The sequence below is a fragment of the Mastacembelus armatus genome, chromosome 5, assembly GCF_900324485.2.
Source record: "Mastacembelus armatus chromosome 5, fMasArm1.2, whole genome shotgun sequence".
NCBI lineage: Eukaryota > Metazoa > Chordata > Actinopteri > Synbranchiformes > Mastacembelidae > Mastacembelus > Mastacembelus armatus.
The window spans coordinates 12990663-13005730 of record NC_046637.1 but is presented as its reverse complement, the minus strand read 5'-3'; the positions used below and the strand labels follow the sequence as shown (position 1 = coordinate 13005730).

General features: G+C 40.2%; 1 protein-coding gene across 1 annotated transcript in view; it reads right to left on the bottom strand.

Annotated features, from left to right (window-relative positions):
• Positions 1–10806, bottom strand: part of erc2 (ELKS/RAB6-interacting/CAST family member 2) — a 46911-nt gene extending 36105 nt beyond the window's left edge. The window contains 1 exon segment of the mRNA XM_026306311.1: positions 10135–10806. Coding sequence (XP_026162096.1) covers positions 10135–10806 — 672 coding nt within the window.
• Between the last annotated feature and the right edge of the window lie 4262 nt (positions 10807–15068).

The window sequence follows — 15068 nt, the reverse complement described above, 5'->3', positions numbered from 1 at the left end:
TCATTCAAAGTTCAGTTCTTTAACCAAGTGCCAGGGACAGCTATATGTGTGGCATATTGTACATGTGTGCTAGAGAGAGTGGGTGTTTGCAACTGACAGATGAACGGCTCCAAAGCGCTGAGTCAGAGCAGCCTACTGTTCACAACATTTCTAATCTCTGTGTTGCATGTCGTGATGGCTCACAATATACAATTACACCCACATCCATGCCAGCAAATGTGGCATTTATTCATCTCCACTTAGCTAAAAAGTTATAGAGCAGCATGAATGCAGGAATTTGAGAGTTGAGAAAGTATATAGAAGTAATATTATACTAAATACTGAATGATATTTTCTTTCATTTTAAGTGTTCACCCAGAGTGAAGAAGGACATTTATAATACATTTTAATCATATTGGTGTTTATCATCTAAATAATATAGTTCTCTTCTCATTTGTAATATATGATCATTATTCAGTTTGACAGTCCCTGTCCTTAGTGGTCCCTATCCTTAGCCTTCATTTAATTTACTGAGTGTCAAAGTGCCACCATGAAGGTAAATATTAACCACACACACACACACACACACACACACACACACACACACACACACACACACACACACACACACATATATCGTTTTTATTGCACTTACTCTCGACAGTCAATGTGATAATATTACTGTAATAATTAATACGGTAGTGACGAATCACACTATTGTAATAATAATATTAAAATGTAACTATAACACATGCTCATAAATGGCAATGCAAATATGTTGACATTTAGCAAGTATAATAATTAATGTAATCATCTTAGATTAGCATGTTGTAACTGCTTCTAACCTGCTAATTAGCACTAAAGTAAAAGTACAGCAGGGGCAGATGGGAATGCAACTGGCTTGACAGCTAGTTGATCATAAATCAAGGTACTGGACTAAAGGACACTGAACTGATGACAGTGCTTCACTGACAATTCATCCTGAAGGGGACATGAATGTACCAGCTGGAATAATATTTCACTAAAAGTCAGAAGTCACAACCTTGGTGGCACCAGAGGCAAAATCTGGGGAACATTATAATTCATCCACTGGAGACTGTGAACCAGAATTGCATTGTAATCTATCAAATTGATAGTTTAGGTTTCACCATAGTCTAACACTGTCAGCCCTAGAGCCACTCTACTGTTATTTCTAAAAAACCACAAGGCACTTTGTCGTAAAAAGTCACCGGCCAAAAAAACACATGACTTACGGTTATGTTTTTACCATGCACATATTTTTTTCTTCATTAATTTTACTTGTTAGTGGCATATTCAACTGTATATCATGATTATAAGATAATAATCTTACCACTCACTGTCTAATTATAGAATGGCACCTGTTAGGTGGCAGCCAGTTACAGCAGCTCCTCTGTTTGTTTTTTTTTTTTTACTGAATTATCATTTGTTAATCCAAGTGAAGTCAAGATCTATGCTTTCTCGCTGATAACGGATGAAAGTGGATGAGTTTGGATAATTCCTGTGGCGAGACATATGGAGATTATGGAAACTGCATCAGAAAATATACGTTTCTGCAGCAACAGCATCTATACAAGGGAGCAACTGCTAGCTCTCAAGGGAACAAGTCTGCTTCTTGGTATAAAACCTAAAATCCCCCAAAACCTGAGAAGGCGTAGGAGGGGCCAAAAATTATGATCGGGAATGTGAGGTCACTCTGCAACAAAGTGGATTAACTTTCTGCTTTAGCTGGCAGCCAGTGAGAGTACAGAGAGTGTAGCTTGCTTTGATTCACCGAGACCTGGCTGCATGAAAATATACCGGACAGCTCGCTTGAACTGCCTGGGTTCTCACTAGTGCGAGAGGACAGAGGGAAACAAAGTGGAAAGAAAAGAGGAGGTGATCTCTCTGTTAACTCCAAATGGTGCAACCCTGGACATGTAACAGTGAAGAATTGCATCTGCACTCCAGACATTGAGCTGTTGGTGGTTGGACTGAGGCCATACTACCTGCCCCGTGAGTTTTCACACGCCATTGTTGTGACTGTTTACATTCCTCCATCAGCTGCAGCACAGAGTGCATGTGACATCATCCACACAGTTGTCAAACACAAGACAAAAACACCCCAGTGCCCTTATACTAATTAATGGGGATTTTAACCATGTCAGTATTTCAGGAACTCTGACCACCTTCAAACAGTATGTGGACTGTGCAACACAAGAAAATAAGATTCTTGATATCCTTTATGCCAATGTGAAGGAGGCATATAGCTCTTCAGCCCTCCCACCAATTAGTGGATCAGACTACAACTTAATATATCTAGTACCAACATACAAGCCCATAGTAAGACAACAGTCTGCTACCAAGATGTATGTGAAGGTTTGGTCAAAGGATGCTGAGGACGTCCTGCAGGAGTTCTTCAGGGTTACAAACTGGGACCTTTTCATGGACGCTCATGGTGAGGACATCGAAGGCATCTCTCACTGTATCACAGATTATATGCACTTCTGTGAGGACAATGTTGTTTCATCCAAAAAAGTTTGTTGTTTCCCCAATAATAAACCATGGATAAATAAGAACATTAAAGTGTACCTCACCTCCAATACCTTCTCCTCTCCACCATCTGACTCCTCATCAACACAGTACACAGGCCCAGCCTTTGCCTGTGTACTGTGTATTGCCTTAGCGAGTTCTTTCCTCACCTAGAACAAGTGAGGAAGGAACTAGCTAAAGACCAACAAAGTAAAAGGACCAGCTGAGATCAGTACCAGAGTATTTAAGGTGTGTGCTGGACAGCTTGCAGAGGTTTTTCAGAAACTCTTCAACCTCTCTCTGAGGCTCAAAAAGGTGCCTAAGTTATGGAAAACTTACTGTGTTGTCCCATTACCAAAAAGAGGCCGCCGCAGTACCCTTAGTGATTTCAGACCAGTAGCGCTAACATCACATGTCATGAAAGTGTTTGAGAGACTGGTCCTGCAACACCTGAGGTCTCGAGTGTCTGAATTTCTGGACCCCCCTGCAGTTTGCATATCAGGAACACATCGGAGTGGAAGATGCCATCATCTTCTTAATGCACAAAGCATACTCCCATCTGGAGAAGCACGGCAGCACTGTGAGAGTTATGTTCTTTGACTTTTCAAGTGCTTTCAACACTATTCAGCCCCACCTGCTAAGTGCAAAGATGCAGGATATGGAAATTCCCGCAGACATGGTGGAGTGGATCAAGACTACCTCACTGGGCGGCCACAGTTTGTTCGCTTAGATGGCTGCATATCTGATGAGCAGCACTGGTGCACCCCAAGGAACTGTACTGGCACCATTCCTGTTTACACTCTACACCTTAGACTTCCGCTACAACTGAGGAACCTGTCACCTCCAGAAGTTCTCTGATGACTCTTCGATCATTGGATGCATCAATAATGATAACAGACACTTGATAAAAAGCTTTGTTGACTGGTATAACAACTGTCTAAAGCTCAATATCAAGAAAACCAGAGAACTGGTGCTGGACTTTAGGAGGAGCAGGAAGACTCCACTCCCTGTCTCCACAAAGTAGAGATTGTGGACTCCTACAAATACCTTGGAGTCCACATTAACAACAAACTGGACTGGTCAAACAATACAGATGCACTCTTCAAGAAAGGTCAGAGCAGACTGTTCTTCCTCAGGAGACTCTGTTCTTTTGGCGTGTGCAACAAGCTACTGAAGATGTTCTATCAGTCTGTAGTAGCGAGTGCACTGTTCTTTGCAGTTGTGTGCAGGCTGGTGAGGCCAACAGACTAAACAAGTTGATCAGGAAGGCAAAATCCGTTGTTGGACTGGAACTGGACAGTCTGGAGGCTGTGGCAGAGAGGAGGATGGTGGACAAAATCAACTCCATACTGGACAATTCTGCCCACCCACTTCATGAGGAACTGTGGCAAATGGGAAGTTCATTCAGCCACAGACTAATTCCCCCTAAAGCCAAGACTGAAAGATTCAGGAAGTCTTTTGTGTCCACGGCCATAAGACTCCATAATTCCTCAATATAAACAATAACGCACACACACGCGCACACACACACATGCATGTACGCGCACACACACACACACACACACACAAACCCCCCCAAATAAGTAATTAGTTAATTACTTTATTACTTTATTAATTACTTTATGAATTACTATTAATCCATATAATTTAAATAATCTCAAATTTAATAACTGCTGTAACAACTGAATTTCCCCATGGGGATTAATAAAGTACTTCTTCTTCTTCTAATGACATAACCTAAAGGAGGCATGTACAGGGTGAACAGAATCGGTCCTAGCACAGAACCTTGTGGAACTCCATAACTAACTTTTGTGTGTGTGGAAGGTTCATCATGGACATGAACAAACTGGAAATCTGTCCAATAAATAGGACTGGAATCATGTTAATGCTGTTCCTCTGATACCAGTCATATGCTCCAGTCTCTGTATTAAGATGTTGTGGTCAATAGTGTCTAGGAAGACAAGTAGAGAAACAAGTCCATTATCTCAGGCTAAGAAAAGATCGTTGGTGACTTTTAACAGTGCTGTTTCTGTACTATGATGTACTCTAAATCCTGATTGAAAATCTTCAAATAGTTCATTCCTGTGTAAGTGGTCTGATAGCTGCTTAGCAACAGCTTTTTCTAGGATTTTAGAAATAAATGGTAGGTTGGATATAGGTTGAATGGGAAGTTCATTCAGCCACAGACTAATTCCTCCTAAAGCCAAGACTGAGAGATTCAGGAAGTCTTTTGTGTCCACGGCCATAAGACTCCACAATATAAACAATAATGCGCGCGCACACACACACACACACACACACACACACACACACACACACACACACACACACACACACACACACACGCACACACGCACACAAACCCTCAAAAATAAATTATTATTTTATTACTTTTCTACATACAAGTTAATTACTTTATTTTATTAATTACTTTATTAATTAATATAATTTAAATAATATTAAATTTACTAACTAACTAAATTAGAATAACTGCTGTAACAATTGAATTTCCCCTTGGGGATTAATAAAGTACTTCTTCTTCTAAGCACCAATAGATCTGCTTCAGTATCTGCACAGTGAATCACAGTTATTTGAATAAATACTATATTAAATATTTCACTTCATACTGATGTAAAATACACAATGACACACAGTTTCTGGGTGATGATGAGGTGACATAAAATTTCACATGGATTTTGAATTAAAACCAGTAATTCTGCCAGTGCCAGTGGTCAATAAAGTATTAAAATAAATATAAAAGCAGCGGTTCATCTACAGCAATGTCATCAAATCATGAAACCATTCTCATATCAGTGTTGATTCAAAAATATTTTTGGAATAAAACCACTTTGTCCAAGTATTATTTTAGCCTATTGGAGTTGATGACAAGTTATGGGGAGCATTAGTTTTACATTAAACTGTCCCACAAGAGGTCACTTGGTGTAACTTGCATTATTCTGTGATATTTTAGCATAATGTTTTCACTGTGTGTTTCCAGAAAATTACTTTTTTTAAAAAGTAAAATAGGAGTCTATATAACAGGAATTCGACTTTCCTTCCTGGTTAATAAAATATATCTTTATCACAGAATACTTTACCAACTTTACTTTAAAAGAGTTCTGCTGTATTAGCATTGCTCTGATATAGTCAAAAACTGCGCTAGTCTAGAGAAAAGACACCAGCAAGCCATAACGCATCTTAACCCCTTAACTTTGTTTTTCCATCCTCCACTCCCATAATTTTTATACCACCCCTGTTCTCTGTAAATGTTTTTCTGTTTTCATCTCATTCTGTAAAGATGAGGAGAGAGACTCATCATTTCATCATGTTCCTGTCCTCTGAATAAAGCAGCAGCCTGTCTTACATGCTCCTTACATGATCAGATGTGGATAGTTGCCACAGGAAGGATTCATGGGTTTTTTATACTTGGGTTTTGTATACTTCATGCTGTATACTTCATGTCATGCATGACATTTGTCCAAGCTAATCACCAAGTCATGCAAGCTTGTTTGCCACATACTGAACAGAGCTAAATGCCAACTTAACATATGGTGTTAATGAACACTGTGCAGTGTGCGCACACCTGTTGCAGCACCATAACTATTAATAACTATTAATATTATGTGCAAACAAACAACTGTGACAATAATACTGTACCTCTCCCACACACACAATACAGATTGGTCGTGATGGCTAAACCTCTGCACACATAGCAGGTAACACAACTACAAAAGGAAACAAACCTTAAATCGAAAATAAAAACACCCATCTACACACGTTCAATACATATCAGAGTGGCATACATGATATGCAAGAATCCATGCTTATTTACAATGAGGCATACACCCACTTGCTCAGTGACATGTAACAATCGTCACCTTAAGCAACGAATAAACAACATGTCATGTCTGAGGCACCGTATGCATGCACAGACAAGAGTAGTGTGATATGGGATGCTCAGCCTCCATTTTGGGTATTGCCTTAATGAGGATTGACTGGGTGGCTGAGCAGCAGTGGTCATGTCTCTGTCAGATATGGTACGTTCTAGCTCACACATTTGCCTCTCATCCAGCTTCAGTATGACAAAAAAATTGTCTGAATGCAAGTCAAACAGTTTTGTGTTATAACTGCCTGAGCCGGTTGCATAGTTTATTAAAAATGCACAACACAAAACAGTCCCAGGCTAATCATTACCTCTAGTCACAAACATCGACTGTCTTGATTAAAGATCTGCAGGCCATGGTTGGTATTTCACTCACAGTGAAGTCTGTGCTTTACAAAACAGAAAATACACAAAACTAATGACTGAATGGTTTTTTCTTAAAAACAGAAGCACATATTCCCAGATCTTATTTTTCATAAGATAAATAATGCATGACATTTGTCCAAGCTAATAGAGGCCGGAGGCACATGGTGCAATTGTAAAGGGTGCTACAAGACAGATGTAATGATTGGCCTGAAATTTCTTCATTATTAATGAAGCAATTTGCTCCTCAGTCAGCCTCTGAACAAGCCCAATGGGTGTGTCCAAACTGTCCCACAATAAGTACACACTTACGAAAGGATTCCTCACAGCCCCAGAAATCAAGATAGAAACGACCAATTATAGTAACAGGGCACATCTTCCTTTTATTAGCCAACATACATTAATGAACCGTATCAGGAGAGATATAAATGTGTTTCAGTGTAGAGTCAGAGCAAACAGAGAATAGTTGTCTCTTTGTTTCAAGCACAAAGGCATGAAAGCCCACACTGTACAGTTTTCATATTTGGCTGGACACATTAATTTTCTACAGTGTACACAGCCAAGTTAAAACTATATCCAAGGACACATACTGAGTATTTAATCACACAGCAGACACATTTGTCTGCAAAAGACTGCCCTCATAAAATCAGCTAAGTCAAAATCTTTTCATTTTATAAGGGAATCTTACACACGGTCAAGTTAATGGGATCCTCTGACCTTGAAGGGTGGAGTGCCTGCCAATTTCAGTAATGAGTGATCTATTGGCTTCTCTGCGTCTGACAACATCACTCAAGCAGACAACAAAAAAACAGACAGACTGGCACAAAGAACACAACCAGCTGGAAAAGTTCAGCTTTTACGTTGCTTGAGGTGTCATGCAGTTTGCTGCATTATGCCAGAGCCTGCCCTTTAAAAAAAAAAAAAAACAAATAACAAAAAGCCAAAACAAAAAACACTGTGGAGCTCAATCCATCCAGTCAAGCAATATGCTGACCTATTGCACAATCTTTCTCAGTGTCATACACCTTTGCAGTTGAAATATCAAACTAAACCAAATGTTCTGGCTGCACTATGAGTCAGCCTGTTATTTGCTGTTATATAGTTTATTCCCAAGATGATGACATTACCTCTATTTGAACAAAAAAAAAAGTAATACATCACAAAATTTAACATGAAAATCGCTAAAATTACGGTGACACATTTTTCCATGCTGAATGAAAGCACACTAATGCTTGGCTATTTTTATATCTACAGTGGGTACGGAAAGTATTCAGACCCCTTTAAATTTTTCACTCTTTGTGTCATTGCAGCCATTTGCCAAAATCAAAAAAGTTCATTTTATTTCTCATTAATGTACACTCAGCACCCCATCTTGACAGAAAAAAAACAGAAATGTAGAAATTTTTGCAAATTTATTAAAAAAGAAAAACTGAAATATCACATGGTCATAAGTATTCAGACCCTGTGCTCAGTATTGAGTAGAAGCACCCTTTTGAGCTAGTACAGCCATGAGTCTTCTTGGGAATGATGCAACAAGTTTTTCACACCTGGATTTGGGGATCCTCTGCAGCTGAAAAACACTCCCACAACATGATGCTCCCACCACCATGTTTCACTGTAAGGATTGTATTGGGCAGGTGATGAGCAGTGCCTGGTTTTCTCCACACATACCGCTTAGAATTAATGCCAAAAAGTTCAATCTTGGTCTCATCAGACCAGAGAATCTTATTTCTCATAGTCTGGGAGTCCTTCATGTGGTTTTTGGCAAACTCTATGCGGGCTTTCATGTGTCTTGCACTGAGGAGAGGCTTCCGTCGGGCCACTCTGCCATAAAGCCCCGACTGGTGGAGGGCTGCAGTGATAGTTGACTTTGTGGAACTTTCTCCCATCTCCCTATTGCATCTCTGGAGCTCAGCCACAGTGATCTTTGGGTTCTTCTTTACCTCTCTCACCAAGGCTCTTCTCCCACGATTGCTCAGTTTGGCTGGACGGCCAGGTCTAGGAAGAGTTCTGGTCGTCCCAAACTTTTTCCATTTGAGGATTATGGAGGCCACTTTGCTCTTAGGAACCTTGAGTGCTGCAGAAATTCTTTTGTAACCTTGGCCAGGTCTGTGCCTTGCCACAATTCTGTCTCTGAGCTCCTTGGGCAGTTCCTTTGATCTCATGATTCTCATTTACTCTGACATGCACTGTGAGCTGTAAGGTCTTATATAGACAGGTGTGTGCTTTTCCTAATCAAGTCCAATCAGTTTAATTAAACACAGCTGGACTCCAATGAAGGAGCAGAACCATCTCAAGGAGGATCAGAAGAAATGGACAACATGTGAGTTAAATATGAGTGTCACTGCAAAGGGTCTGAATACTTATGACCATGTGATATTTCAGTTTTTCTTTTTTAATAAATTTGCAAAAATTTCTGTTTTTTTCTGTCAAGATGGGGTGCTGAGTGTACAATTAATGAGAAATAAAATGAACTTTTTTGATTTTGGCAAATGGCTGCAATGACACAAAGTGAAAAATTTAAAGGGGTCTGACTACTTTCCGTACCCACTGTATATTGTTTCCGGTGTTAGCAGCTAAATTTCACTTGACTGAAAAATAAGGAATGCCAGATGAACAGAGGTGGACAGTGAGAGATGTTTGTAGTCAGAGCAAGTGAAAGAAGTACAGTGGGGAATGAGATAGATGGCGAGAGAGACAGACAGTGTCTCTTGGTGTTGTGCCTACGCTATGCAGTAACTGATTTAACTGGGCCATGACTACGCTCCCACAAGACAGCAAGCAAAAAACCTTTTGACATTCTGCTCTCTGAGGCTAATCTGATAATAACTTTTGAATATAAGCTAAAATAAATTGATGCTGTGGCCAAATTGTATACAGAAACTACCATCCACCTGTAGGAAGTGTCATCATGCTTTAAGCAACTGAGAGCAGGTTTGTATTGCTAAATTTGTGAACTATGCAATGGTTTATTACAAGGGCACAAGCCTCAGAATAGCAGCTCAAATTTCGAAAAATAGATTTTAGGAAACAACAATATAGAGTGTTGTTTTTCCTGTGACTCAAGTGGTTACTCTGACATTGATTCTGTACTGGAGTATGAGTCGAGGTGAGTGTGTGTTAAATATTTATGTACACAAAGAACTCTTTCCAGAAAGGTTTCCACAACTACTGTAACAACATGACTGGCTGTGATAATTCTCTGAATTTTTGGACTGAGGATGACTGTGATCTATAGCAGAAAAGAGAAGGGTGAGAGTGCAGACATAGGTTATATGTGTCAAAGGCAATACTTAAAAAAGAGAAAGAAACAGACTAGCAGCAACTGAAATTTACTGCAGTAATGGATGGATTATGACAGCTCAGAGGGCTGGTCTCACCTGGTTCTCCTCATGAGTGACTCTCATCTGCTCTTTAAGGATTGATGTGCGTGCCGCCTCTTCTTTCCTCATTATTCTCTCCTTCTTCAGCTCAGGACTCCAGAAGCTCTTGATGCTGTTAGTGGAAGATCCCAACTTACTGTCCTTCAGGTCAAGCTCCCTGCGCAGAATCTCATTCTCCCTCTGCATCTCCCTGAGCTGGGCCTGCATCTCCAGCAGCTCCCCCCCACTGCCCCGCGCTGCCTGCCTCAGCAGGGCTGAGGGCACCCCCTGGTGGTGGTGGGGGTGCAGCATAGAGAGGGAGCCCAGGTCACTGTAAGACAGAAGGTCAGCATGGGGCAGCCCCACTGAAGCGATGTTGGGACTGCTGCCCATGGCTGTGACGCGGCCCCCGTACATGGCCCGGCTGGTGGCGCGACCCAGGGTCATAGTGCCTTTGGGGTAGGTGGCAGTGGAGCCTATGCCCTCATGGTCACTCAAGTACATGGGCCCCGACGTAGCATAGGCAGCGTTGAGGGACTGGATGTTCTCCATGGAGAGCGTCTTGCCCCCCGCACCACCCCCGCCCCCACTGTTGGCCCTCCGATGGCCCAGTCTGGGGGACCTTGGCAGGCGCGGGGACCGTGCGGGGCTGCTCTCTATATGGCCTACAGCTCTCGCACTGCCGTACATGTCCTGTGAATCGTAGCCACCAGGGGGTCCTTAACAGGGGCGCGTTGAAATGAGACTGCTCTGACTCTCTGAACCACACATGGGTGACTTATTTTGCGCCTTAATAAGTGAAGCACATCAAAGTCAGATCTGAGGAAACAGGAGAGAACGACCTGTTAGAGGAACAGCAGCTGTTTGTATGTGTCAGATGAAAGGCTTAGTAAAATAGTACATTTCCCTCAGAAAAAGATCTTGGTTAAAGAGTAAACTCGGCCTGCAAATATGCCTTTGGTGAAACAAAATAGCTTTGTTAGCTTTAAGACTGTGTTAGTCAACTTCAACAGCAAACATTATAGGAGGCTCCTATTTCAAATGGCCCACAACAATTTCCCAGCATCACCAGGGATTTCCCACTGGCCAACGTTTATCTAAATCCCATTAATGCTGCTGATACAGTCAGAAGAGAACAGCTTTACAACCACACAGTATATCAGCTAAATAATAGACTAATTAAAACACTGGCTACTGTAGTATATCTTATATCACATTTGTCAATTCTGATCAATGATGATCAACTGCTTTATGCCGCAGTAAATAATGATATCTATGGTCTACTGGCAGAATGCATAAATTGATCTTTTTACATTAATAATTTGTAAAAACATATATTAAATAATTCAAGTGTTATGTTTATTTTCTTTTGACTAGTCATTATTTTTACTTTTTTAGTAATGATGTACAGAGCCAAACAGGAGTTTAAATAAGTGTGATTTTATCTCTTTGATTCCCTAGTTGATCAGCTCTTCTCATATTTTCTAAAGAGGGTGATGTTTGCAAAGTAAGATGATTTATTAGCTGGTTTGTACCATATTGCACATATATTTCAACCCAGTAGCTCTTACATTATAACCACCTTATTTTAGATTTTCTTTTTTCATTATATTTTGACTAGTAAAAGACTGATGACGTGTCCAGGGTGTACCCCACCTCTCGCCCAATATCATATGAGATTGGCCTTAGCTCCCTAAGACCCTTGATAAGACTAAGCAGTATAGATAATGGATGGATGAATGTATCACATTAAGACCAGCTAAATTATGATGGCAATAACAGGCATATCATACTTTAAGGCTAAAACCTAATCACGTTTTCTGGCAATATTATTAATTAAAATTGTAAAAATTTAAATATTTTAAAATAGCTCAGTTCCTTCTGGCGAACATGGAGAACAGGATATGGGAGGCTTAATTTTTAATGATCTCATCTCATCTCAAGCTTTTATATATTGTAATATATATCACAGTTTCAGATTTATTAAAACTTAAGCTGCCAGGTAATGATAGTGTCATTATTATACTATGGTAGACATTTGTAAAACAAAATAAAGAAAGCTGTGTGACAACAAATGTTCAAAACAAAGACACAGACTCAAGCTGTAATGTCCCAGGTTGTCTGGAGGATGAGTAACATGGTGTTATACTGTGAAAAAAAAATAGACTCTTCCATCTAAGTGCACTAACATACTTTCTCTCCTACGATGACACTTGCAGCGCAGCCCCAGTTGCCATGGTGACTAGCACCTCAGTCGTCTGACATAATGGTAGCAAAAGTTTCCAAAAGGTGAGGAAAGAAAATGTAGATGTGTGTTGCAGCAGTGCCGCGGTGACAGGGCAGCCTGTGTGTCTTTTGGATGCTTTCTTTTTAAAAATGCCAAGTTTTTAATGCTAATTCTCTGTTTTACCTGGAGGGACAAATAAAATGACAGCTCACTGCACAGACAACAGGTCCCCTCAGTTGTTGAAATTTAGGGAATTTTGGATGACAGGAACCCTCAGGTGTTCTCAGAAATTGCTTCATCTACAAGGAAACATTTAAGCCAGGGGCAAATCACTGCAGCTGTAATTTATATTAAGTGTATAAATGGGATGAGACAGTAAATGACAGAACAAATCAAACGAAATGTGAGAATGTGTTTAAAGTCTTGGACAATGTATGCCTTATGATTGTAAATTCATACTGTGGCCTATAAACATTTACATTTTTTGTTAGCCACTCAAAGACATGCTGTTCTGTTGAATTTGAATTTCTAATATGAAGGCATATGCAACATTAAGCACAGTTGGTTTTCAGTGGTCAGGGACAAAAGCAACTGGTGAGACTCAATTTTTGCTTTTTTTGTGCTGCTGAGACATTCCTGACATATACTGTGGTTTGCAGTGTAAAGCATCTTTCTGTCAGTGAATTTATGTTTTTTTCTGTGTTTGCCTTATTTATAGACTTCCTCCACTGATGCACCAGTAATCCAGGCTCTCTGGCCCCTTTGTATTATGTTATGTTGCCTTGAAAACTCATGTTTGTCATCCCCTTTATTAAAACTGACACAGCTTAGAAAGTGATCTTCAACTTTATGAATCAGTTATGTTTCTTCATATTTATGTAACGTGATGTGTGGAAGAGAAAAAAAATTGTGCTGTGCTGGTGGGCCCAGTGATCTCAGATTGGCAACATCCCAACCCCGAGTTAAGCTGGGGAATTTTTGTTGCATATCTTCCATATCACTCCCCATTTTCCTGCTAATCTTCACTGTCAGATACTGTATATAATAGGAATATAGCAGAAATATTTCCTTTACAAAAATCTTGAATTAGGCTGAATACTAAGAATACTGCACTACATTCTACAAACTTAAAAATAAAAATTTAAAACACATTGAACCTGCACCTCTGACAGTGTTGACTTAACTGCTACATGTTATTTTTTGTTTCTAGCCATGTGAAACCCAAAGGTATTTGATAAATAATGTATGAAATTGAAAGGCTGCAAGTCCTGTCATTTCAGGAGCAGAAGCCAAACAATAATTTGGTGTTTTTGTTTGATAAATGACTAAGATGATGACAACAACTGTCAGTTAATTTTCAGATGATTTGCCTAATCATTTCAGCACTAGTACAATCAACATCTAGGTCAAATATCAAACACTGTAAGTTATCTACAGATCCCAGACCACCACTGTATGTTGACAAATTCAGCTGCAGTAGAAAATATCTTCTATCTGATCTTTTTATTCTCTGTCTAACCTGGGCTACAGTAAAATTTCTTATTTACATTGGCGGAATTCAGCCCTGCATCATGCAGAACCACACTGTGTCCAAGCACAGTGCTGAGGATGCCGCACAGAGGGAAATGACTAAAGCTTTATAAGACGGTATCATATTATTGCAGAAACTGATACTACTGGAGTAACGTACACGATGGCACCTGACAAGGCCAACTGTGATTCTAAACAGCACTCCGACCTGTCTAACTTTACAAAGGATGCTTCTACAGCTTATTTTCAGAAATACATCAAACCTGTTAATTTCCTGAATTTCCTAAAGTTTATCTTATCTTAAAACAATAGGTTGTTATACAGTTAGCCTATGTACAGCTTTTTTAGGAATGTAGTTCTGTTTTTTCATGCAGGTTTTTTTCCAGAAGAATAGCCATACTGCACCCTGACATTCATTTTTGACCAGTCATCGTGGTTATGCTGCTTAGGTATTAACAGGACCTCTAACCGATCAGCAAATAGGCCACTGAAAAACTGATCAGTGGCAATTCAGGGAGGAGAGCAGTGGTGTGGAAACAGCTGAGGGGATACAGATGTTCTGAAACTAAAATGTCACCACAGGCAATGCTGAGTGTATCAGTGGAGGCAGGGAGACAGTTTCTATCATGACATTTTAAAAGCCAGCATGCAGGCATTTTGAAACTGTAGTGAATGAGACGTTAAAAAAAACAGGGGTCTTTGGTGGCGAAAATGCAAAGATGCTACACCAAATGGCCCGTTCACCCTTCCACCAAACCGATGTTTAACGATGCCTGAAACGTCGACTCAATGGACAAAAGGTGGGCTGCTGGAAAATATCTGAAACGTCCTCGACAGATGTGTAGCTATATTGATAACATACATGTCTCTGTTTTCAATTACAAAGGTTCCTCTTTTGATTGATGTATTGACTGAATTACACTTGATGCTGCAGAGGAAGGCACGACCGAGCAAGTGACACCTCATTGGGCCTACATTTTCGATGTCTCCAGCGTGGTGTGCGTCGACCACCATATACACTAATGAAATATCAGCCTAACCCGCCGTAGGGAAACCTTTATTTTGAAATACAGCGGTGCTCTATCGCTTGAACCGGCTTTAAAATGCAAAATCACAGGTATGTAGAGAGCAGTAACACCACGGAATGAGAAGGATTTTAAAACCTACACAGCCTACATGCTTTTTGCGGTAATAC